This window comes from Thunnus albacares, chromosome 11 (genome assembly GCF_914725855.1).
Source record: "Thunnus albacares chromosome 11, fThuAlb1.1, whole genome shotgun sequence".
NCBI lineage: Eukaryota > Metazoa > Chordata > Actinopteri > Scombriformes > Scombridae > Thunnus > Thunnus albacares.
In genome coordinates this window covers 15462681-15486123 of record NC_058116.1, presented here as the reverse complement: position 1 = coordinate 15486123, position 23443 = coordinate 15462681, and the positions used below count along the sequence as shown (strand labels likewise).

The 23443-nt window shown below is 39.5% G+C and overlaps 2 protein-coding genes and 1 long non-coding RNA gene across 4 annotated transcripts in view; 2 read left to right on the top strand and 1 right to left on the bottom strand.

The window, feature by feature from the left end:
* The window catches only part of zak (sterile alpha motif and leucine zipper containing kinase AZK), a 25289-nt gene extending 8122 nt beyond the window's left edge, over positions 1–17167 (top strand). The window contains exons 4-20 of one of the 2 annotated variants that reach the window (XM_044366800.1): positions 784–885; positions 2173–2238; positions 2354–2382; positions 3223–3360; positions 5606–5692; positions 6410–6484; positions 6589–6695; positions 8832–8967; positions 12613–12657; positions 12748–12778; positions 12893–13032; positions 13166–13228; positions 13315–13404; positions 15344–15460; positions 15650–15724; positions 15890–16040; positions 16227–17167. In XM_044366800.1, coding sequence (XP_044222735.1) covers positions 784–885; positions 2173–2238; positions 2354–2382; positions 3223–3360; positions 5606–5692; positions 6410–6484; positions 6589–6695; positions 8832–8967; positions 12613–12657; positions 12748–12778; positions 12893–13032; positions 13166–13228; positions 13315–13404; positions 15344–15460; positions 15650–15724; positions 15890–16040; positions 16227–16939 — 2165 coding nt within the window. In that variant the 3' untranslated portion in view covers positions 16940–17167. Of the gene's footprint in view, positions 1–783; positions 886–2172; positions 2239–2353; positions 2383–3222; positions 3361–5605; positions 5693–6409; positions 6485–6588; positions 6696–8831; positions 8968–9888; positions 11471–12612; positions 12658–12747; positions 12779–12892; positions 13033–13165; positions 13229–13314; positions 13405–15343; positions 15461–15649; positions 15725–15889; positions 16041–16226 lie in introns of those variants that run through there. The other variant, XM_044366801.1, reaches the window with a different exon arrangement.
* LOC122992836 lies at positions 6704–20244 on the bottom strand. The gene is made up of 3 exons (XR_006406150.1): positions 20158–20244; positions 13196–13320; positions 6704–7191 (listed from the first exon to the last, which is right to left on the bottom strand). It is a non-coding gene; the product is annotated as an uncharacterized LOC122992836 (long non-coding RNA).
* On the top strand, positions 19148–23443 carry cdca7a (cell division cycle associated 7a). Its single transcript, XM_044366802.1, has 10 exons — positions 19148–19258; positions 20174–20314; positions 20427–20546; positions 20650–20850; positions 20936–21007; positions 21111–21302; positions 21415–21543; positions 21651–21800; positions 21889–22025; positions 22113–23443. The coding sequence occupies exons 1-10, from the start codon at positions 19238–19240 to the stop codon at positions 22147–22149; spliced, it is 1200 nt and encodes a 399-aa protein (XP_044222737.1). The 5' UTR covers positions 19148–19237; the 3' UTR covers positions 22150–23443.

The window sequence follows — 23443 nt, the reverse complement described above, 5'->3', positions numbered from 1 at the left end:
TGTGGGTGAACGTATTCAGGTCCAAAGTACAGAAACAGACAGGTCTTCGCTTGCTCATACGTGTGACGTGAGCTGAACTTTATTGTATCTACAAAACAAGCTTGAAAAAAACAAAGTATAGACTCATTCATAACAGTGTTAATGTGTGTGTTAATTAAACTCCTATCCTGGTGTCTGTGCATGTTTACATTACCCTGATTGGGTAATTATGCACAAACAGATGTTTCCTGCTGTTTTAGCTGGTGCTGCTTTATTTTTATCCGATCATTTAACTTTATAGGATAGTCTACACATAGAAATGTTTGCCCACTCTGTATGTCTTTCATTCAGAAAGGCTTTATCAAAGCTTTATCTTTATGTCTTGGTAGTCTCGTGATGGGGATTTTACTAAAAGATACATGATTGTCAAGGTCCATAAGGTTCACTAATGTCAGGTTTATACTTTTTAAAACAAAGCGGGATTTGACAACTTGTCTTTTGGGTTTCTGAGGGAGCAGTGGGGGCCTCAGTGTGTTCACAGTTACATTATGATAAATTGAGCTCATCCACAGTGACAGGTCAGTGACAGCAGCAATCTGTAAACAAGACACTGTCAACTGGCCTCCAGGAGTCGTCTGGCACAATTTCAGTCTTCAATTGTTTTCACGTAATGCTCCCACATACTGCACTCATGTGTTTCATGCAACACCCTCAGGAGAACAGTTTTGTGACTGTAAGGCAGTCTACAGTCACACATTTTTTTTATATTTTAGTATCATTCAACTTAATCATGTTTCTCCACAGAGTATGCAAGCGGTGGATCACTGTATGATTACCTGTCCAGCAATGAGAGTGAGGAAATGGACATGGGGCAGATTATGACCTGGGCTGCGGAGATTGCTCGAGGTAAAATTGACATTAGTTTATCTCTTTGATTATATTAGTGAAGAGATCTTATCGAATTAACATTGTTTGTATAAAGGTAAGTCACTGAGAGCAAGCTCACCTTTTTATGGTACAACAGGTAACAGTTGGTTCAAAGATAAAACATTTTTGCAACTACAGTATAGCCTGACTGATACTGGATTGTCGAGGCTGATGATGTATAGACCAATATTTGTTCTTTTAAAGAAATAGTTTGAGATTTTTTGCTTTCTTGTTGAGAGTTAGATGAAGATCTGTACCACTCTTATATCTAAAAAAAAATCCACTTACCAGCACCTCTAAAGCTTACTAACTAAGTAAACGAGTCATTACAGTCATAATAATTGTCAGGTGACCAGAATAGACTCCAGGAAGTTACTGTTCACACCCAAGAAAACCCCACATAAAACCACAAGTTGACATTTTTGTCGTGAGCTTTAGAGGTGTCGGAAGGCAGATTCTGTTATCTCTGAACAGAGCCAGGCTAGCGGTTTCCACCTGCTTCCAGCCTTACTAAGCTAAGCTAAACTAATCGCATCCTGACTTCAGCTTTGAATTGTAAATTGATGCAAGAGTGGTGTTGATCTTTTCATCTAACTAAGGATCCTCTAAAATAGTTAGAAAAGAAGTGTGACCCAGATGTGTGCTGAGCAGGACACTTTACAGGTTAAAAAAATAAACTTGTCAGAGCTCTCTGGTGGACAAACTATGTAATTATGACACCTTTTATAAATCACCTCAAACATATCTTTTAATGTATTTCTGTACTGCAAGTTCTTGTTGTATATATCTTTGATAAGCCGCCAATCTAATCAGCCAATAATATCAACCTGGCTGATGTATTAGACAGGGTCTAATTGTAACAGAAAATTACATTTACCATATTTTAAATTAAAATTTAAGTTAGTTAAGTTAAATTATGTCTGCATTTGTACATTATGAACTGCATGCATATGTTGAGAATGATTAGCTGACATAACCCTAGGTATTAATGCAGACCGTAAACAGGACAAGACGTAAGATTGAACTCTGAGGAACGACTGTATTGATGTTAAGAATTTCAGTTTCGAAGATAATATCTAAAGTAATCACAAGCAGTCTTGTCAAAGACAGTTTCTGTAAGACTCATAACATATTGTGATCTACAATATTGATATCTTGTGAATAATCAGAGCCCTTAAAAACCTAATGAGTGTTTGAAGTGTATGAAACAGATAAGAAATGTGTGTATGTTTCCACTGGAATAACTTCTTTTTATTCCCCCTTCAGGAATGCACTACTTACATTCAGAGGCCCCAGTTAAGGTGATCCACAGAGACCTGAAGTCCAGAAATGGTGACAAATTTACTGTTTTCAAAATACATACGAATTAGTTTTTATATGAATGCTTCATATTACTGAACAGAATGCCAACTTTTACTGACATTTGAAATACTATTTTCTCTTCCAGTTGTTTTAGCTGCAGACAAAGTTCTCAAGGTAGGTTTTTAATATGTAGAGTTTTATCTCAGATTCATAATGCTGCACGATGAACCAGATCTGTGAAGCTGAAAATGTTGCTGAAAAAGCTGTGTTAGCTGAAAATTTCAACTCAGAACTTGAAAAGAATATGTGCATGAAATATACTGGTGTGTTATCTACCTACAGTATATAGACACAAGAGGGCAGTGACTAACTTAGCATGTACAAGAATCCCCTGACAGCATTACTGGTGTGTCTTAGATGGTGGATGAGGCCAAGAGAGAGGAGATTTAACAAAAACTCATGACAAAATGGGACTATCAACATCAAAGGTTTAAAAAAGAGGAGGTATATTATGGAAAACTCCTTAGAATCTCCAAACATCAAGCAGGATTTTTGAAGTCCCTTCAGGAACATCCAAACTCTAGGGTGCATGTTTCATCATTTTTTTTTTTATTTTTATTTTTTTTATTTGACAATTTGAAAGTGCAGGGAGACAGGCAACATATGCAACAAAGGTCCACAGCTGGAATTGAGCCACGGACGTTGCAGTCATGTGGTATAATCTTAACCAGTAGGCTACTGGAGCCCCCAGAGTAACATTTTCTGAAATGAATCAAGAGCAAAGTGTGCCAACTTGAATTTACCTGTGAAAAACTAAAAAAATGGAAATTATGTGATTATAATACAGTAAACACCCACATCTGTAGCATTTATATGCACACTTGCAAATTATCCAAGCTTCCATTGTTTTTTTATGTATTACATACAATAATAAGTAAGTCCATCAATCACAGGTGGCTATGGATTTTGATTTAGTTGCAACATTTGTCTCATCCCTGTTTTTTATCACTTCAGATCTGTGATTTTGGAGCATCCAAGTTTCTAACCCACACAACACACATGTCCTTGGTGGGCACATTTCCCTGGATGGCTCCGGAGGTGATCCAGAGCTTGCCTGTGTCTGAGACCTGTGACACCTTCTCCTATGGTGTGGTGAGTGTCAAGAAAGAAAAGAAGGGATAGTTGCAAATCTGATGCAGGTTTTTTTCATTTAAGAGCAATGCATAAACATTCCTAAGTGTTCATCTTCAGCTGCATTAGATGAACAGAGGCAGAGGACACAGACTTTCCAACAATGACCCTAAGGTCTGTCCCAAATAGCCACAATAACCTCCGATTCATATGGTTCAGCATAAATAAATCAGTTTTTCCCAATGTACACATTAAACATACACAGATATAAATTATAAAAAGTGAAATACTTACACTGGCCGGGCTGTGAAATGCAAGAAATCTGAAGTCTTTTAAAGAGAAACAAACCTAGAAATTACATATTTGGTTATCACTTAAAGAGCAACTAAACACTCCCTGTTATTATAGTTTTATTCTGACCTCTGGTTGTGAATTTCTCACCTTGCTGCAGTGATGTAGAGGTGTAATCCAGGGTGTTGTTAGCACTCACTGCTGGATGTGGTTACAAGTGCAATAGAGCCCACTTCTAACCACAGCTGATCAGAGGTGAAACAGACTGAAAACTTTCTGTGAGAGAAGGCAATAAAACACTGCAAGTTTGTCTTTCAAATTGTTAATATACTCTTCTTTAACTCATTGAAGAGTTTACATATATAAATAATATTCCAAGTAGCATATCTGATATTGTCAATATATAAAATTATCATAGGGTCATATCTTTTATAAGCTTCCTTCTCGCAATATACTGAAGCATTTAAAATGTTGGATACAGTGACTGATGAGTGGTTAATCATGACGTGTGCATGAAGTTGTGAAGACTGATGTGATGCAGCCCTGACCTCTAACATCTGGAGTCCTGCTACTGGCTGATTTAGTGCATGAAAGAGGGTATTGTGGGTAGGCATAATTGTAGTCCTTCAAAACACTTACAGTAGAATTCGCTGCAGTTAGGAGTTAGTTAAGAATCACACACAGACTTTGCAGCAAAGTTCTTTTTCTGATAATTTTCTTATTCTTAAGTCTAAGTTTTATACATGCTGGTTGATTTCTGTCAATTCGTCTTCAATTGTTCGACAAATAGTGTCATTAAATAAAGAACAATGAGACTCACAGCCTGAGTTGACCGAGTTTGAACCCATTTGTAAAATGCTTTTCTGCTTTTAAAGAAAATATCTGACAGACAAGAATGCTTTTTATTTCAGTCTTAAAACTCAACTCTTCTTTAACTGAATCAAATATATTTGAAGAAATTGCACTAAAGTCACTCATGGCTAAAAAAAAAAAAACATCTGGCAGTCCCACTGATATTTTCATTTCTGCATTTCTTTCTCTGCTAAAGTGGACCGTAGCAGGAATTTTGATCTTTGCAGGAGTACAGCTTCTTAGAAACTGTCTTTTTCTGTCAAGACATTTGGAAGATTTGTTTCAAAATGGAAACCATTTTCAGTTCCCCTTTAGCTTACTTTAATGTTGCAGCCCCTGTTATTCAAGAGTTCAAGTATTGATGTGAAATTCTAAGGTATTAACAAAATCCTTTGGATTACGTTTCCTCAGATCTATCTGGGATTTTACAAGTCAACAAGTTATTGCAATCAATACAATATAAGTTATTGCAATCATAAGTGCTTTTTATGTCAGGTGTACTGCAAAATGATTGCAATTTTAAGTGTGCAGTTTACCCCTCGAACACATTTCTGGGGAGTTGATTTCTACAGTAAAGTGTATACATGTAATGAGAAGCAGCTGGCAAGTGAAGAAACACAAAGAGATGGTTCACATATACTGCAGGAGTCTAGCGTGTTTAAAAAATGTCTCTCCTCCACCTTTTCATGATCTCATATTTTTGAGATGTAAACGCAGGTTGTTATTTCTGACACTGCTGAATGCCAAATGAAAAGAACGTAATTTATCAAGGGGGTACTGTTATTGTACGTCATTTCAGTCTTTTAATGGGTGTTAGAAATCTAAAATGAATCATTTCCTCTATTTTTTATGTTGCATTTGGTTTCTGGGAGAGACAGACAAGTGTTTTTAATGTTTATATGGATACACATACTGTATAAACAGGTAAAACATACTTACCTGCTCAGTGGTATTTATGTATTTCTACTTTTTTACTGTGAAAGCCTACCACACAGTTGAGCAAAACAACCGATTACTGGCTGTTTTGTGTGCTGGCAGTGCATACATATACATGTATGCATAACATTTTACAGTATTTCAATGTTGTTTGTTTACTACCCATAGCTCATGACTTCTGTTACAGGTGCTTTGGGAAATGCTCACCCGTGAGATACCCTTCAAAGGCCTGGAAGGCTTACAAGTGGCCTGGCTCGTGGTGGAGAAAAATGAGGTATTCTACTGTGTGATTACATGTATATTTACAGTATTGACCCTTGACGTATATACTGTCAGGAACAGTTCCTAACTGTGCAATTTACCTTAAAGTACTTGATTCAAGTCTATGTCCCTGTTGGGGTCATAGGTGTGAATTATCTTGTTGAAAGTTAAAGAAATAGTTCAACACTTTGGGAAATACACTTATTCACTTTCTTGCAGAGGAGAAACACTTTAATTTTTATGGGATAAATATGAAGCTACAGTAAGCAGCCTGTTAGCTTAGCTTAGCATAAAGACTGGAAACAGAGGTAAGCAGCTAGCTTAGCTCTGTCCAAACGCAACAAAACGCCAACAATAACAATACGCCCACAAGCACCTATAAAGGTCAGTATTTGACAAGTTACTTCTTGTTTGTTGATGTCGTACAAAAACTGAAGTATAAAAATGGTAAGTTACAGCTCTATGGACAGTCATGTGTGGGACTATTTCCTGGCCAGGTGTAGTGACTTCAAGGCAAGCACCTGAGACACCAGGACAGAGCCAGGCTAGCTGTTTCCACCTGTTTTCACTCTTAATGCTAAGCTAAGCTAAGCGGCTGCTGGCTGTAGCTTCATATCAATCCTCTGATCTAACGCTCAACAAGAAAGTCAATAAGTGTTGTCAAAATGTTGAACTATTCCATTAAATCAGCACTCCTTCATCCTGACAACTGATTCTGTGTTTGTTTCAGAGGTTGACCATCCCCAGTGGCTGTCCTGCCAGCTTTGCTGAGCTCATGAAAAAGTGTTGGGCAACCGAACCAAAAGTGAGCGATCCACTAAGTTACATTAGCATGCAACTGAACAACATATGTATGTTTTCACTGGAATCAGATACAGAGCAATTTTTTTTTTTTTTCTGCCAATTTAGGAAAGGCCAATGTTCAAGCAGATCCTCTCCACTTTGGAGTCCATGTCTAATGACACCCAACTTCCTGAACAGTGCAACTCTTTTCTTCATAACAAGGCTGAATGGAGGTAATGTGATCAGCCATTCTACAGGCCAAGTAAATGTACTTATAACTCTCTTTTTTTCCACCAATATACTGCCTCAGCCTAAGGAAATGTGCAACTGTTTTCAAAGAATGATGTGGAAATGTTGCTGATGGGGGCTGTGAAATACAAAAAAGGAGTTGAGATCGTGCATATAGATCTTTAATAATTACACTGATAGCTACATAAAGGCATAAAAACCTCCAAAGAATCATCCATCTGGATATACTTCCTCTCTTTACCCATAAGGCCCTAAAAATAATCACCATCTTTTTCAAGTAGAAGTGTTTAATTGGGCTGTATGAGCAGCTGGAGGTTTGGTGATGTTCAGCACAGCCTGAGTCTCAGCTGCTACTTTATTCTCTGTCTGCCTCTCGGCGGGGCTTGTCTGTGCTCTGAGGTTTTTCCTCAGAAGTTGAGCTGGTGGCATCATGTCCAGGCAGCCATCTGCAGGTGAAGCAGGTTGGAGTGAATCTCAGTGCTGGAAAACAGAAACGGAGAATGTGTGACACAGATAGGCAAGTTTGTTTTATCCCAAGAGGTTGGATGCTATCATCTTAGTTGGCTGATGGTGGAAAGAGGAGAGGCTTGTGGGTGCTTGGAGCACCAGAAAGGGCAATGAGGTGTTATGTTGACTGGAGCAGAGAGATTTGTTGTGCTTGTTATTATTTTGCTCAGTTAGCTGATGTGCATTACCCAGGAATAGATACAGAATACAGCGCAGGCAGTAGGTGTTAGGACACTGTTATTCATGATTTTGGCTTACCTTGAGCCACCGGTAATTGGCCAGTAACTATGAGGTTAAAGAGTTGGAAGTTAAGTTTTAAGAATGTTTGTTAGAGTTTTCACATCCATATTGGGTGTGCAGTGAAGCAATCGTTAGCCCTTGTTACCCTTATGTGGTATGTACGGTATGAAAAGGAAACTTCCTACGTAGTTCATCTGATGTAGATAAACACCCTCAAAAAAAAGCTGAGAGTCACAACTTTAACCTCATAGTCATAGTTTCATGTCAAATCCAGTCTCTTTACATTGAACAATACTTAAAAATGCCTCTTTGTTAATATCTTGTTTTATGTCAGTTAATTACTTGGTAAAGATGGTAAATGTAAATTGAGTCCTATTAGATGAGTATCAAATCTGTAAGACTAAACAGAAGTCTCGTGTTACACTCTGAATTAGTTTAGACACAGCCTTGAAAGATGAGTTGAAAAAAAAGAGAATTTGTTTATTTATTTTGAGTGTGTTTGCAGAAGTATAAACGTGTCTGACGTATGAAAAAGTTGCAGGAGGCAGGGAGGTACGAAATGCCGAGAAAGTCTGTCAGGAAACTGGGAAGCAAGAGAACAAATTATTAGGGAAATGGAACAAGAGTGGAAATTGTATTGAGGTGGGAAGCGTCAGGGTGGAGGAAACCGGGAGAACTGGGAGCAGTAAGAATGGGCTTTCCTGCCTGGATTACGTGGGTTTGTGAGAAGAGAGTGTGAGAACAAAGTTTTTGTTGAGCCTGAAGCTCAGCGTGGATTTCCTCGACACACTGTGCAGCCCCACCTGCTGGGCAAAACAAACTTCCGCAGCATGAACGCGAGACATTGTCCAGTTCTGAGCATCCAAAGCATCTAATCACCTTCTAACTGCAGGGCATCACTGGGTTGTTTACAGAAGAGTTTTTTATGCTGTATTATGTGTCAGTGGTAACTGTCTCAGCACTCTAGCTGTGCCACTTGTTTTTAAGTCTGATAATATTCTATTTTTTTAACTGGAGGAAAGAGACAATGAATTGGTCTTGCTAAAAAAGTATTGTCTGTGTAGTCTGATTTAGTTTATTCCTCTGTGCCTCCATTATTGCTCAAAAATGATTGAAAACACAACAGAGAACCACACTTTTACATTGTAGATTTGCAATATATATTTCTGACTTGATTTTAAAGTTTTACATCTTCGATAGAAACATTCGGCTCGGTGCTGAGTATTACAAACAGGGTAGAGAAGTCAGAAAGTGTTGAGAGACGGACTAACACATTGTTGGTTTTGGTCTTTTCACAAGAGTATCTCATGTACTGTATCCCAGTAATGTGGAGATATTTGGTGACTTGTTGACATTGTTCTGTCGCCGTGTAGGTGTGAGATTGAAGCGACACTCGAGAGACTTAAGAAGCTGGAGAGAGACCTGAGCACTAAAGAGCAGGAGCTGAAGGAGAGAGAGCGGCGTCTAAAGATGTGGGAGCGCAAACTCATTGAACAGTCTGACAGCCCGGTGAGTTCCTCATCATCCCCTCTTCACTTTGGTTCACCTTCACCCTCGGGGCACAACAGCCACCCCGCTGTCAAGTGGTCACAGCAGCACCTCACTTTTTTTTTTTTTTTAAATTCACGTTATGTGTGTTTCTTCACTCCCGTTAAGAGAAAGACAGAATTCTCCCTTATCCTTTTCTGGGGTGAAGTGGAAATGGGAAAGCAGTGAAATAGAAATAAAAAGCGTGGAATGAGAAGGAAAGGGGAAGCACATTATGAGAACATTATGTGTAGTAAATATTATTGGCAGCACTACTTTCATGTGCAGTGTAGTACATGCTTGCCAAAATCATTTGCATCATGATGCACAGTGAATGCTGCATTCCTCATGAGAATTCATATTGAATTATGTGCGTCCGGTTTCTGACCTGCAGTTCACGGCTCTGAATTCTCCCAATTTTATTTTCTGCATGCACAGAAGGTTGTGTGTACGCCACCAGTGTACACCATCCCTAACATCACACACAGCTATGTAGTCTATGTTCTTTTGTCCGTTGTTTTCACATGTGTTTCTGTGAATGATATGCAGTCGTTTTGTTGAATTACGTGTGACCGATTGCCACAGCGGTATGCAGTATAGATATTGTAGAAGCTGTCACAGCATCGCACCATTTCTTTAATCTAACAAAACCGTTGAATCAAGTACACTGAAATCGTTTCCTGTATTTTCCTTCTTCTCTTATCCTCTTTCCTCTGCTGTTCTGTTCTGGTAGTTCTCTTTACCATCTAGCTTTCTAAATACATCTCGGGTTGGGTTCAAAATGATCCACTTTTCTTATTTTACACTTTATTCTGTGGTGTTTGAAACTGATTGCTTTTCTATCCTTTCTTCTTTTATATTTACCCCTCTTTTCCCCTCTCTCCACCTGTCTCTGCCTCTCAGCTCTTCTTACCCGTGACAAAAAAGATAAGCGCTAAGTCATTCTATCAGTCTAAGACGGAGGAGTCAAACAGTTCACAGATGTCATGTCAGATCTCAGCCTCCGGTAACGAGGACGTGAATCTGCGATCCTTTATGAAAGGCTTTGAGGACATGTTTTCCCCGGACTCTGGGAGGCCAGTCCTGCACTCGGGCATGCAGGTCAACATGCAGGCCAAGCAGAACTCTTCCAAGTCCAGCTGTGTGAGAGAGGGACACAAAATCAACATGACTCTGGGGACGGGACGCCTCACTTGGTCTGACGACAGTGAATAAGCCGCTCCGCTGTTCAGTGCATCTGTCAATCACTGTGATCTCAACTAATGCATGATTGGTGTTGTGGAAGAACTATCTCTTAATGAATTACTTGTTAAGTTATGTTGATTATTTTGTCATTTCAATATTCATTACTTTGTCTCTGGAAAACATCTTGGCACACTATCTCCTCTGCTTTGGACAAGTTTTATCCATGATGTCCATTCAGAAAAAAGCTCAACGTGGCACAGAAACGTTGTCACGATTACAGAATATATTTGAAACCCCCCCACCTATGGATATTATGGATGTAATTTACTGTATGCCTAATGTACTGGGTGTATAGTGCCATGCTGTGAAGAAAGAGCCACGTGAGCCAGTTGCTTGGAGAAGGCCAGGCTTTTATGATGAAGTGACATTTTGCTGACATTAAGATTGGCCAATTTGTACTGGATGTGGTGGAGTGCAGTTGTTGAACGCAGTCTCTTACTGAAATGAGAAAGTACATGTTTTTTCCTCTGACTGACCCCAGTTCAAAACAGCAGGAGAGGGACTTTGCTGTGTGACTGTCAGCTTCATTCCCTCATTTTATGTTTTTTTTTTACTGAAAAAGAAATACTTAATACTGAGGCCAAAATAATAATAATTATAATAATTAATAATAATGTTTCTGCACGAGCGGCCTTCATCAGAAGTCGCACTTTAATCGGCTTTAATTGCACATGGCTTAACCAAGTAATTCACAATACAGATTTCAATGTAAATACTTCCTGTCTATAGACAGTATAGAAACAGCATTTTAAATCCTAACCAATATTAGCCTCAGGATCTGCACTTTATAGTAGAGAAAATCGTATTAGCATGAGTGTTCAGTTAGGTATTATGCTTCATCTGGGGGAAGGATATGCTTCCTTGAGCATAGCCCATTAAATTGTCCCCTTCGCTTGTTATCATTAGTCAGTCTCATGAGGATGTAATCCTCTGTACTGCTGTGTTGTTGCTTGTTAGCTTCCTGCCATGAGCTAATACTCCTATTCAAACATTGCCTGTACTCTTGTGTCATCACCCTAGATGTACTTGACTAGACATAACAATTACCGCAGACTCTTACCAACACTTACATTTCCCTGTGTGAAAAATCCAGCCCCTTTGGGCATTCTGAAACATTCAACTTCCACACTTGTTAGTTGTCTCCATGAGCTTCCATCGAAAAATCATACAAGTAGCAGCTTCATGATGTGACTTATTTTTCTGCATCTTTCACTGTTTGTCAATAAATCGTTCAACTCTCTGCTTCTCTGTCTATCTTAGACTGTTTTTATTACTTTCCATACATGAACAAATATTGATGAAAGGACAAATGTTTCAAGAGAATTATATGGTATTATTATTATTATTATTATTATTATTATTATTATTACCAAACTGTTTTTGATAGGACACAGAGCAAAAAGTGGCTGATACAATTTTTTATGCAATTGTAAAATATATATTTCTTCACAAGGGATTTTGTTTTGCTGCTTTTTGTGATATTAACTTCTTGCCACTTTGTGACTCCCAGTATCCATGGCCTGGTTACCCATCATCCACTTAGTCCACATGGGGGCAGGATTGTGTGAACTAAACCCAACTCAAAATCTTGCTTCTTTCTTGAGCACACACACAAAAACACAAACACAAAAACACAGCCCCCGTTTAAAAATATGAGATTTAGGTACCTTTTGTCAACACCATGCCATGTATCTTAATAAAAGAAGCAAGCAGTTAATTTGTGAAATAGAATATGCAGCTTGAAGAGTGATGTTTAGTCACTTCAGTGAGACTTTGGCATCTGAATCTGTTTACTTCCAAACAGCGGCACCGGAGGAGGCGGAAAACGCCGCGGGGCTGAGTGGCTTTATGAGGCTGCACTGAAATGTATGGCAGCGACTGTCTATTGAAGCCAGCATTCAGTTCATAATCTGAGCTGTTATCAGATGTCGTGGGAAGAAGACAGTGAATAGGGATTACTCATTCAGTTAGTCATCATTCCTCCAATTTTACATGGCATTATTTCTGTCATTACACACCAGTCTCACGATCACAATGATGAAATCTTTATTTTGGCTGATAACTTTCTGCCTGATTACATTTAATGAGCTATAAATGATTTTTCATTCAAATAGATCCCGTTAGATCAGTCAGATGGACATTTTGGTTTGATGTAGACCATTAGAGGCAAGGCGTCTTAATCGCACAGCACAATAACTGGAAGAAAGTGATGGCTTAAAAAACATGGAAAACATGGCTATTTTCCATTTTAATAACATTTACTTAAGTTTTGTGATTTTTTTTACTTTAATATCTGTCCGTCATGAACACACACACACATGCTATCAGTGTCCATCCATATTCTATTGCTGCTACTTTTATTTGTCTTTTGTGTCTATACAGTTGCTGCCCACTCTTGACATCTATACCTGGACAGAGGAGCATGTGGTCAGTATCAGTGTATTTACTGCCCCTAGTGACTCATATTTTAATAACATTGCTATTAAAAACTAATATGTGACCGTTTTATTCCTTCAGTATTTCTGGATGCAGCAAATATTCGGTGCAGGTTTGTTCATTCACTTTATAGGCAGCACAATGCAAGATCATCTATAATCAGACTTTATCAGATTCAGACTCTTTATTTGTGAACTGATGTTGTTGTTCTCCTTTTCTGTCTTAGGGGAGAGTGCATGTGGCATGCAGCTGTATGCCGACCTGTTTAGAGAAAATCACATCACCGGAAAGACTCTGTTATTACTCACAGAGAACGACATGCGGGAAATGGGAGTCAGGTCTAAAGGTCACATCATGCACCTTAAGGCAAGGCTTTGTTAACCATTAACCACAACTGTCAACTTATAAACAATCCACAAATTCTTTGTCATTAATAGTATAAAATCTGTGCTCATTGATGTTTGGAATAACAGTCAGTCTTACATTTCCTCTTTCACAGAGTGAAATTGAAAAGCTAACTAATGATTACCTCGGGCTCGTCCACTTCCCACCGCTGTTGAAGGTAGACTGCTTATAAAGTTTCTCCTTTTTATCCTTTGGAAGAGTTGTTTCTGGTTTTCAATGCAGATTTGGGCCTTTTCTTCTCAGGATGAGCTGGAAACAGAGGTTGAAGGGAGTAAAACTGTAAATCTGGAACTAGTGTTTGGGTACCACTGGAAACCAGGGACTGGAAAGTCTGTAAGTTTGTACTTGAACAACACACACAGACACTGACTCCAACAACATATTCTACATCTGTGAGCACCTCATATAACTCATCATTCAATAAATGCATCTACTTTAATCAGGGTGATTATAAATGGTTAACATTTTGAATGGGTTTGGTAATAACCATTACTTTCTAGATGCACAGAATCATGTTTTTGCTTCTCGCACTAAAGCTGTTTGTACTGCGGATTCATGATGACTGCTGTTATACTGACCATTGCAGGCATCACTAGACATGTACAAAAGCAGACAAATAAACATTTCATTCTCAGCCATGTATCACATCCACCTCGACTTGCTCACAGCCCTTTGTTAGGGTCTCAAACTGTGGAGAAAGGGTGGCTCTTCACTTGCTGTTTGAATTTAATCAAAAATAGCCCATTTAGCCAGAAGTCATTTTCTTTTTAAAAGGCAAACGTTATTTAATCTTTCAGCTGTTCATTGTCCCATCATAAATAGTCCTCTTTCAGTGTGTTCGGCAGGGCTGAAACGAGCCTGCTAATTGCCTCCCATTTCTTCTGACATGTGGTGGTTTAGTGGGTAGAAAACACAGCAGGGAGAAGGAAACAGGAGGCTGAGAAAATGAGAGCTAATTATTTTCCCCTGCCTGGTGTCAGGTTCCGTGTCAGCCTTGTTTTTACAAACTGGAAGGTTTTTTGCACTAAATAAAACAAACCCGCACTGCATTTTTTTTTTCTTCGCCCCTCTTTGCTGGCGATGTCATGGAAGCAGCTGCACTTCTCAAAGACAAAATGAGGGCCTGCGATTGTGCGGCCACCATCTGACAGCCACTGAGGGTTCCCTACTAATGAGGATATCACCGTGCAGCCAAGTGAAAGGTGCTGAATTATGTATGAGTTGTCATTAGATGCACTCGGGTCCTAGGCATCATTACCAGACATTGTTTCTGCTGGAGTGATTAGACTAGCATGGACCTGGGAGCCCCGGTGCGACCGTCCAGGGCCGACACAGGGCCAGCGCGGGGCCACTGGTGTGTTTCTGAGCCAGAGGCTTGCTGGAGCTTCCCTTTTGAGCTGTTTCCAGCCCCTGGGGACGATGTAGGAGAGGGCGAAGGCTCCTCAGACGAGTGTGTTAGTGCCACTCCTCTGATGTCTTTCTCTGTGATCACCACACAATGGATTGGCCTGTGCCATGAACCCTGTGTGGTTAAGCAGTGACCTGTGGCTTCGTGGCCGGCTTTTGGGGATTGGCAGAATCATTACTGCTTCGTCAGCATTCAGTATGCAGGAGAAGAGGGCTGGGGAATTGTTCCGATTTGTGCCTCCTAGTGAGGATTTGATGTGTGCCGCGTGCAGCAACGCATGAGGAAAAAAAAAAGGTTTTCAACCTTGTCATCTAAAATCAACCAATCTCCTGTTCCAAGAAATTAATCTTGGATTCAGCTAAGAATAAAAACATCAAACGTTTGACAAGGAATTTTAGAGTGTCTGCTTAAAAATAATTGCTATTGCTGCAATTTGTTTCTTTCTCTCTGCTAAAATTTTTTATAAAATGTCACAGTTCTCACTGCACTGTAGGGGACATTTGTATAGTAAGGAGGAGAATTAATTTCCATTAAGATCTGTTTTTAAATAAGGTGTCTCACAATGCATTTACTTTGCTTATATAATGTATACAAATTGTATTTGATATTATTACTCCTTTTTTGACCCCTTGTAATTTATTTTTATCATATTTTTATATCTATTTATATGTTAGAATTTCTGTCCTTTCCCACAATATGATGCTTTGTGGCCACTAACCTGCCACTGCCATTAAACTACCTCTAGGTTGTGCTGTTGGTTTATATACAAAAGTAACCAAGTTCTCCACACAGAACAGAGCAATTACTAACTTTTTTTTACCAGAAAACCTACAGTGTCTCACAATTAACTTTTTTTTTTTGAAGGACTGCAAATGGAAAATGTACTTGGAACTTGATGGAGATGACGTTGCAGTCACCTACATCAAAGATGTCATCTTTAATGCCAACCGACAGGATGTGGAAGTCCTGCGGATGACTAAGGTGTCGTCAGAAACACGTTTCCTGAATAAGCTACAAAGAGCATCCTATTGTTTTATTTGTACTCTTCCTTCATGTTTTAATCAACGCTAAACACTGTCTGACTTCAATGGGTGCATTTTAACTATAGGATTATTCTGTTGTGGTTGCCATAGTCTGATTTTTTAATGCACCAATGTTATTGCAATGCAGCCACCTTTTGTGATGGACAAATGGATCGTTGGAATACAACAGAACCAGAGAGTGGACTATACAGTCAATTATGAGGTGAGTCATCTCAGCAGGTGTGGGAGGCAGCTCACAAAGCAAATCTACACATCACCCATTTTAAATTTATGTCCATTTCAGTCACAAAACCCTGTGCATTGAGAATAAGCATTTTTCTTGGCTAAATAGCCTTAAATCTTGTTTTCTTTTGACTTCATAATATAGAATGACGTCAAATCACCAAAGTCTACTAGACACAGTTGCTCCGTGACATGGAGTCTCAGTGGTGGACAAGATGACATCAAGACTGTGGAGCTGGTCATCGAAACAGCACCAGCTGACATTGAGTGGAACCCCAGGAGCAGGTCTAACTCTGGTAATTGTCTTGTTTATAGTATTCTTGTCTTGGTTGACATGAAGAGTTGCAATCAGGTTTTTTCTCTGCTGGTTAAATGAAGATGGTTGCTGTTGAATTCCCTATAAATTTAAGATATGATCAATATATTTACCAGTATATTCAATATATTTAACTTTTTTTATCAACGCATGTGCTCTGTTTTAGATATAGATCCCAAATGGATGCACAACGTAAGGCAGAAGCAGATGATGACCCAGAAATCACTGCCGTCAACTGCTGCTCTGACTGCCCTTACTACTTCTGATGCCCGCACTCTCCCTCAGTTCCTGTTTGTACATGAAAGCCAGGAGTTTTCTTATGCTGCAGCTGTGCGTCGCTCTCCAAACCGCATCCACGGGTCTCACTGGAATGATTCACGCAGCTCTTCGCCAACTCCCGGCCTGTCGGCCAAGCTCTCAACGCTCCATCTGGGGTCAAAGGGCAGCAGTCCCTCCAGCACTACGTCAGAGAGCGCCTCAGAGAGAGAGCGAGAGCGTCCACTCAGTGCCGGGGCAGTGCACGACCATCGCAGATACGGTTACTTTGGCAACATGTTAACTGTGGGAGGGGCGCAGGGTAGGGGCAATACTAGAGGTAGTTATATTCATAATAAAACCAGCAGAACTTCACGCCAGCCAGGGAGGCCACGGTCCAACAGTTACAGTGTCACACCGCAGAACCGCCCAACCATGATACCAGGTATATTGTCTGTGACAGGAAGCCCCAGTGAGGAAAAAGAGGAGACCAAAGCCAGTGATGGCGGGTGGATCAAAGTGGAGCGTCAGAAAAGATTACCACGTCAGGACAATAAACAAGTCAGAGGTCGACCGAGGAGAGGTGGCAGGGGAGGGCGTGGTGCTGGTGGTGGAAGAAGTTAATGTAGACCACACATGAATTAACAGCTTTTTGTATGCACTGAAAAGGTTTTACACATGAATTACTTCTACTATTTACATGCTCAAAAATGAACTGCTTGGTGCAAGAGATTCCCACAGATGCATATGATGTATATATAGTTATGTTTTTTATAAACTTGCTGCTGTCAAGTTAATATAAATGAGCCTAAATGCTCTGTGTGTATTTATTAAAGTTACCAAATGCTCAAAGAGTTGTTGTTTTTGGATTATGATAAAAATGAACAATTCATATTCACTATGTTTCTTCTTCTTTCTGCCATCTAATGGCAAATCAACATCTTTAAAATAAGAATATGTTTATCAGCCAAGTTCCCTCAAGTATAAATAAATAAAACATAAAATATAATAATCATAGCTCAGACCCGACATTAAATACATTTTCCAGACTCCCTTCTTGCCATCCATACTTGCTGATTTGCTTAGTGTCACTATCTCTTTCTGCACAGTATTTTTAGCACTGACTTTCATTATCTCCTGGTTCAACTGTTAGACAATGGTCACATAACCCAGATGGATGCTTGTTGTTTTAATCAGTCTTGTGTTTCCCAGCCCCAACCTTGTTATTATGTTCCTGGCTTTGATGCTTCGGTCATGTCCACTTCATGCTGTTTATATAAAGATGTCAAGCTGTTGTCTAGTCCAAATTTTGTTGCCAGTCTGTAACATTATTCTCTTTTATTCACCTTTACTAAATGCAATTTCCATGGGCTCTTCCTGTTTTATGCCTCATTTGCCAAAAAAAATCTCCAATTTCAATTGAACTTGAGCCCACATAAATGTAGCTGAAATATGGATTTTGAAGTCTGAACAAAGTTTCATATATACAACAAGATGAAAATGACTAAGCACATATAAACATGTGTCTGTGCACAAAATGAACTTTGACCTGTGAAAAAGATTTTCTTCTTCTTCTTCGAGGTTTATTGGTGGTTGGCAAACAACAAATTGGTGCTTTACTGCCACCAGCTGGTCTGGAGTGTGAAACAGGATGTCTATTGTTTTGTTCAGTTTTTATTACTATACTGCCGTGCACTTTTTCTTGTTTATGGCTATGGTTACTTTTATCTTGCTGTCTATTTTGGCTGCTGTGACACCACAAATTTTCCCCCTTGGGAGATCAATAAAGTCTTATCTTATCTTATTGACAATATTCATAAAACAAAACAAAACCTCATATCCTCTCAATAAAATTAGCTAGTCAAAGATACTGACATAGGATTCGATAGCTCATGTCCTGATTTCCTTTGTAGAATATCAAAGTATATAAGATAGTATTATCTTTCTGAGGTTTTGAATCAGAGGGCTTCTCTCTGCCTCATATTTCTGACAGTGTAGCATAACATACTCTACAATATCCACATCTGCCTGTATTATGTTTACCTGCACTCACCGACCACTTTATTAGATACACCTGTGCAATCTAATGCAATCCAATACAACAGCTCTGCCATAAATTCTACTATTACTTTTACATTTTCAGCTTTTGTTGACATTGTCAGAAAGGTGATAATTCTTCTTCATGTTTATTATTGAGGTGGTAGTGATGTATTGGGGCGCATTATATTGAAAAGTGTTCCTAATATTTTGTCCATTCCATTGACATACATGAGGAGGGCAAAATATTAGGAACACCATTCAATATAATGCACTCCAATACACCAGGAGCACCCACTACCACCTCAATAATAAACATAAAGTTGAATTATCACCCTTCTGACAATGTCAACAAAAACTGAAAATGTATAAGCTTCGTAAAAGTAGAATTTATGGCAGAACTGTTGGATTGGATTGCATTAGTTGCACACGTGTTCCTAATAAAGTGATCAATGTGTATATTTGGCATAGTGTCTGTGAAAAACTTGGAGAGTACTCCAGATTTTACGCGCCTTGTATGCAAAGTGGAAATAAAAAAATTCGCGCCACGGAAAAGTACATGGAAGACACGCAGCTTTAATTTCATAAATACCTCAGAAGTTAATTAGTTTCTGAAGTTGTATAATTCAGAGGAATGCGAAACATAATTAAAAATGTTAACAACGAGTTACAGTCATGAGTTTGGCTTGGAGTGTTGTACAGAATATTTATTATTTAGTTTACATGTCTGTCTGTGTTTTATGCAGCTTTGAGGACTTTCCGGTGGCGCGGGAAATGAATGAGTTGGGACTGGCTGCAGCTGCAGGAGCTGCATTGTTCACTGCAGAACTGCTGCATGTGTGACTGTGGTTTCCTGTGTGTAAGACAGTTTGTAAAAAGAAAAACATGCCATCCACCCGCTCCCAGGTAAGAAAAACAGCATGAAAGTGTATTAATCTGACTCGTTATTAGCTTTATCTTGTTTTGTTATATCGTTATGTTTTATTACAGTTAACTGGACTTTTAAATCTTTCCCTTTAAACGCTTGACCGACGTTGATTCAACGTTTAAAAGTTTACAGGCTCGAAACACAAAATGTCGAGGAGCGTCACTCACAAAAAAGACATGAGAAGTTTTAATATAAACTATAATGTAATTTTGTGTCAAACTAGCAAAATCAATGATAAAATGAGTTTGTGTTAATGTTGTGTAGTCTTTCTTGGGTAACTAAGAAAAAAGGGTAACTAATGAGTTTGCATGACTGAAATTAATGTTAATTATAGTAATGAGTATTTTAAGTAAACTGAAGTGTGCATGACCTGGTTACCTTGTTCATTGTCTGGGTTTGTCTTCAAGGGTGTGTCCTCTTTAACTTGAGCTGAAACATTAACCTTACTCGTTTAAAGTCAATCGACATGAAACAGAAGCTGGCTGGCACAAACATATTTGACCTGATTAAGTTATTTTGTAAAAAAATGCCAGAAATTAATTGATTCCAGCTTCTCAAGTATGCATATTATCTTTTATGATGTGCACTGAATTTCTTTGGGGTTTTTTGGACTGTTTGAAATAACAAGCAGTTTGAATTTTCTGATTTTTTTTTTTTTTTTTTTTTTTTTTTTTTAAATGGACAAAATGGTTAATTTAATATCTCAGGTGGCAGGTTGACCATGTAGTTTAAACTGCCCTCGTTCCAGGTTAAAGTGTTATTAAGTAAAGTATACAACCCTCATGGTTTAAGGTGCTGCAGAGCTTTATATCTGATGAATTTGCCCTCTAACACCCTTTTTTAAATAAACAAAACAGACACTCCCTTCTAAATGTACCTCTTATCCTTCATAGAAACAAGTAGTCCAGCCTCCATCCACCAGGATGAGTTTGAGGAGCTTCCGCAGCGTCCCGCTGGTTCCCATGGAGACTTCCTCCTCTTCCTCTGATGACAGCTGCGACAGCTTTGGCTCCGATGGAGGCTTTGCAAATACGGTAACAATACAATACTAAGTCTCTCCATAAATTAAATCCTATCAAATTGTGGTGAATGTGTAGGCTCTTTGCAGCACCATCTGCAACTTTTTTTTTTTTTTTTTTTTTTTAGAGGAGCAGTTTAAGACAGACGAGGAGGATGGGAGAGAAATCAAAGGTGTTTGAGGCCACATCAGAGGAAGATACATGCAGCGGGTTTGAGAATGTGATCAACAGTCAGATGAAAGCCATGGTGAGTTAAAAGGGGACAATACAAGTACAAGTGTGACAATGTTTCAGACCTTCATCAGACACTGTTGCGGTTTCCTCTAACGATAAAATGCATCTTCTTACAGAAAGTAAACTCTCAACCTCTGAGACGTGGCCGCAAGTCCAACGTCCTGAAGGTTGCCATGACGTTCCCCAGCAGGAAGATGGGCAAGAAGAGGCCCTCATCTGAACCACTCCCTCAACCTCAAGCAATGGACTCCGACTCTGAGGAAGAGGAGAACTTCATGAACAAGAGAGCTCTGAACATAAAGGAGAACAAAGAAATGGTACAATATCTTTCACATTTGTGCACCATGTGGTCAAAACTGCCCAAATTGTATTTGTTCATTCACTCCTCTTTATTTATTTTAGCTTGCAAAGCTCATGGCAGAGCTGAACAAAGTGTCTGGACTCTTGCCGAGACGAATGTCAGCATCCACTACGGTAATCTAACTTTGAAGTAAATTATTGGATTTGCTGTCTCACATCTGACACATGGCAGTTTATCAGTACCATGTATTAATTGGTGCAACTTGAACCTCTTCAGCCCCGGCAAGCACCTCGGCGGTCCATGGGAACTCCAGCAGCTTGTAGGAGAAACCCAGAGCGTCAGTCCCGACCCCACACGCGGTCCCGCACGCTGGTGGATGGACCCCCCAGCCCGACTCCAGAGGAGGAGCCTGAGGATAAGTTCAACCTGGTTCGCAAAAGCCGCTACTATGAAGAGGAGGATGAGCCAGTGAGTCACATTTGTCTTGTCTGCTGCACTTTTATCTGCTTTCACATCAGAGAAAAAACTCTTGAAATACAGACATGAATCACATTCTAATTAAGTGCATTTATTTCCACAGCCCCGTCGCCGTTCCTTCAACGGTTCCAAGGCCATCCCTCATGTAGTGCGGCCTGTGGAGGACATCACAGAGGCAGAGCTGCAGCACATCTGCGAGAACGTGCGGGAGAAAGTCTACAACAGCTCCACTGTAGGTCCCACACTCACCGGAAACTCTGAATATTTGAGCAGCTGCATTTGTTTGTAGAGCTCTGTTGCTGAAGATTAAAAAAAAAACCAACGTTTTCTTTCTCTTAGGGAAGCACGTGCCACCAGTGCCGTCAGAAAACAATCGACACCAAAACCAACTGTCGTAATCCAGAGTGTGTGGGGGTGAGGGGTCAGTTCTGCGGCCCGTGTCTCCGTAACAGATACGGAGAGGAGGTCCGAGATGCTCTGCTGAATCCGGTGAGTACTGACACATGATATTGTTACTCACATTTGGACGTGAATGCGTCGGGTTGGTCTGACTTCGTTTCTTTTCGTCCCCCGATAGGAGTGGCAGTGCCCGCCATGCAGAGGGATCTGTAACTGCAGCTTCTGTCGGGCCCGAGAAGGCCGCTGTGCTACTGGAGTGTTGGTTTACCTGGCGAAATATCACGGCTTTGACAATGTGCACGCCTACTTGAAAAGGTGACCGGAGCATTTTAAGATGTGATACATTCCCCCTTTTTTTCTCAAGGTCTGTTTTTAACACTGAGCTTCTTTTCTTCTCTGCAGCTTGAAGAAGGAGATGGAACAAGAGAGTAACAAGTGAAGTGTGACGGAAGAAGCTGCTCTAACTGACCCTGGACCTGACTGACATGCTCTGTGACCACTTTTACATTCGCACAGACAACATATTCATAGTTTTACAGCCATTAGAACACAACGGTTAATGTTCTTGTTTGTGAAATTTCATATTTTTTTAAACATTGATGCATATCTGGAGGAGATGTGCACACACTTAAAGCTTGCATTGCATTTGTTCTCTGGTATTTTTTCCTACTTTTTTTTTTTTTTTTCCCCAAGCGCTTAGCCTTTACATAAAGACATGGTTGATTAGTTACGAAGTTAGAGCACAAAAAAAAATCTGAAATGTGTCAACCATAAATTGGCGACCTGTCTGATCAGCTTTGGATGTACATATTCCTGAGCCTGTAAAAATCACTTTTTTTTATAGCTGAATCGTACCTGCTGCAAAAATAAGCTTGTTTAGATCCACAGTATTTTACATTGTTTTAAATGTACATATTTTACACAGACATGAATTGACCTCCAAGGGATCCATCTTTGTGCCTTTTTTTTTTTCTAGTTGGAAAATTTATGCTTGTGTTTTTACAAGTTGCTAAGCCTTTTGTAAATCTACTAAAAGTTTTAAATGTTAAAAAACATGTTTGCTTTACTCGGGATATCCTATAGAAATGGCCCAATGATCTGCATGCTGCCGAGGTGGTGCAGGTAGAAAGGGCATAGACTGGGGTCCACTGCCTCTCACTTCTAAACCGAGAGGAACTGTGTGATATACTACAGCGCCTGGTTAAATATCCTTCATTAGATAACTGTCACTAATGGTGTGGAAACAATTAGCACACTCTAATGGGAATCTCATACCTGTAAATCATTTTATCCTGTTAAAGCACATTCTCGCTCTGCTCCAGTCTCTTTGGCTCATTTTCTGCCTTACACTGTTAAGTAGGAATGGTTGAAGGTGCCACTGAAGTGGTAATAGAGTTATGGCCTGCATTTTCTGTTCAGAAGTGATACTCTACACAGAATGACATGAAATTAACCTTTGTGTCATTCATCTTTGAAACGTACTTCATACGACCTGCACCAGGACAGACTCTGATTATATGATATTGTTTCAAAATAATCAATGGTTGAGATCTTCTTCTTCATTGTAATGGCAGGTGGAGGTTATCTTAACTGCTGCTTGTGTTTATCAGCCCTGCACTCGTAACAGGAAGAGTAATGCTTAAGTGCTGATGGGAGAATCTGTTATGGTGATGCTTGTTTTGTGCGTAATGGGTTAACTGTACATTTCTATTAAAGCGGTAATCACTGCAGAA

Excerpts from the sequence above, each read along its gene's own strand:
- cdca7a (XM_044366802.1), top strand. The coding sequence starts at position 19,238 with ATGCCATCCACCCGCTCCCAG. Across the intron at positions 20,315-20,426 it reads ATGGAGGCTTTGCAAATACG|AGGAGCAGTTTAAGACAGAC; the intron begins GTAACAATACAA and ends TTTTTTTTTTAG. Across the intron at positions 20,851-20,935 it reads TAAAGGAGAACAAAGAAATG|CTTGCAAAGCTCATGGCAGA; the intron begins GTACAATATCTT and ends TATTTATTTTAG.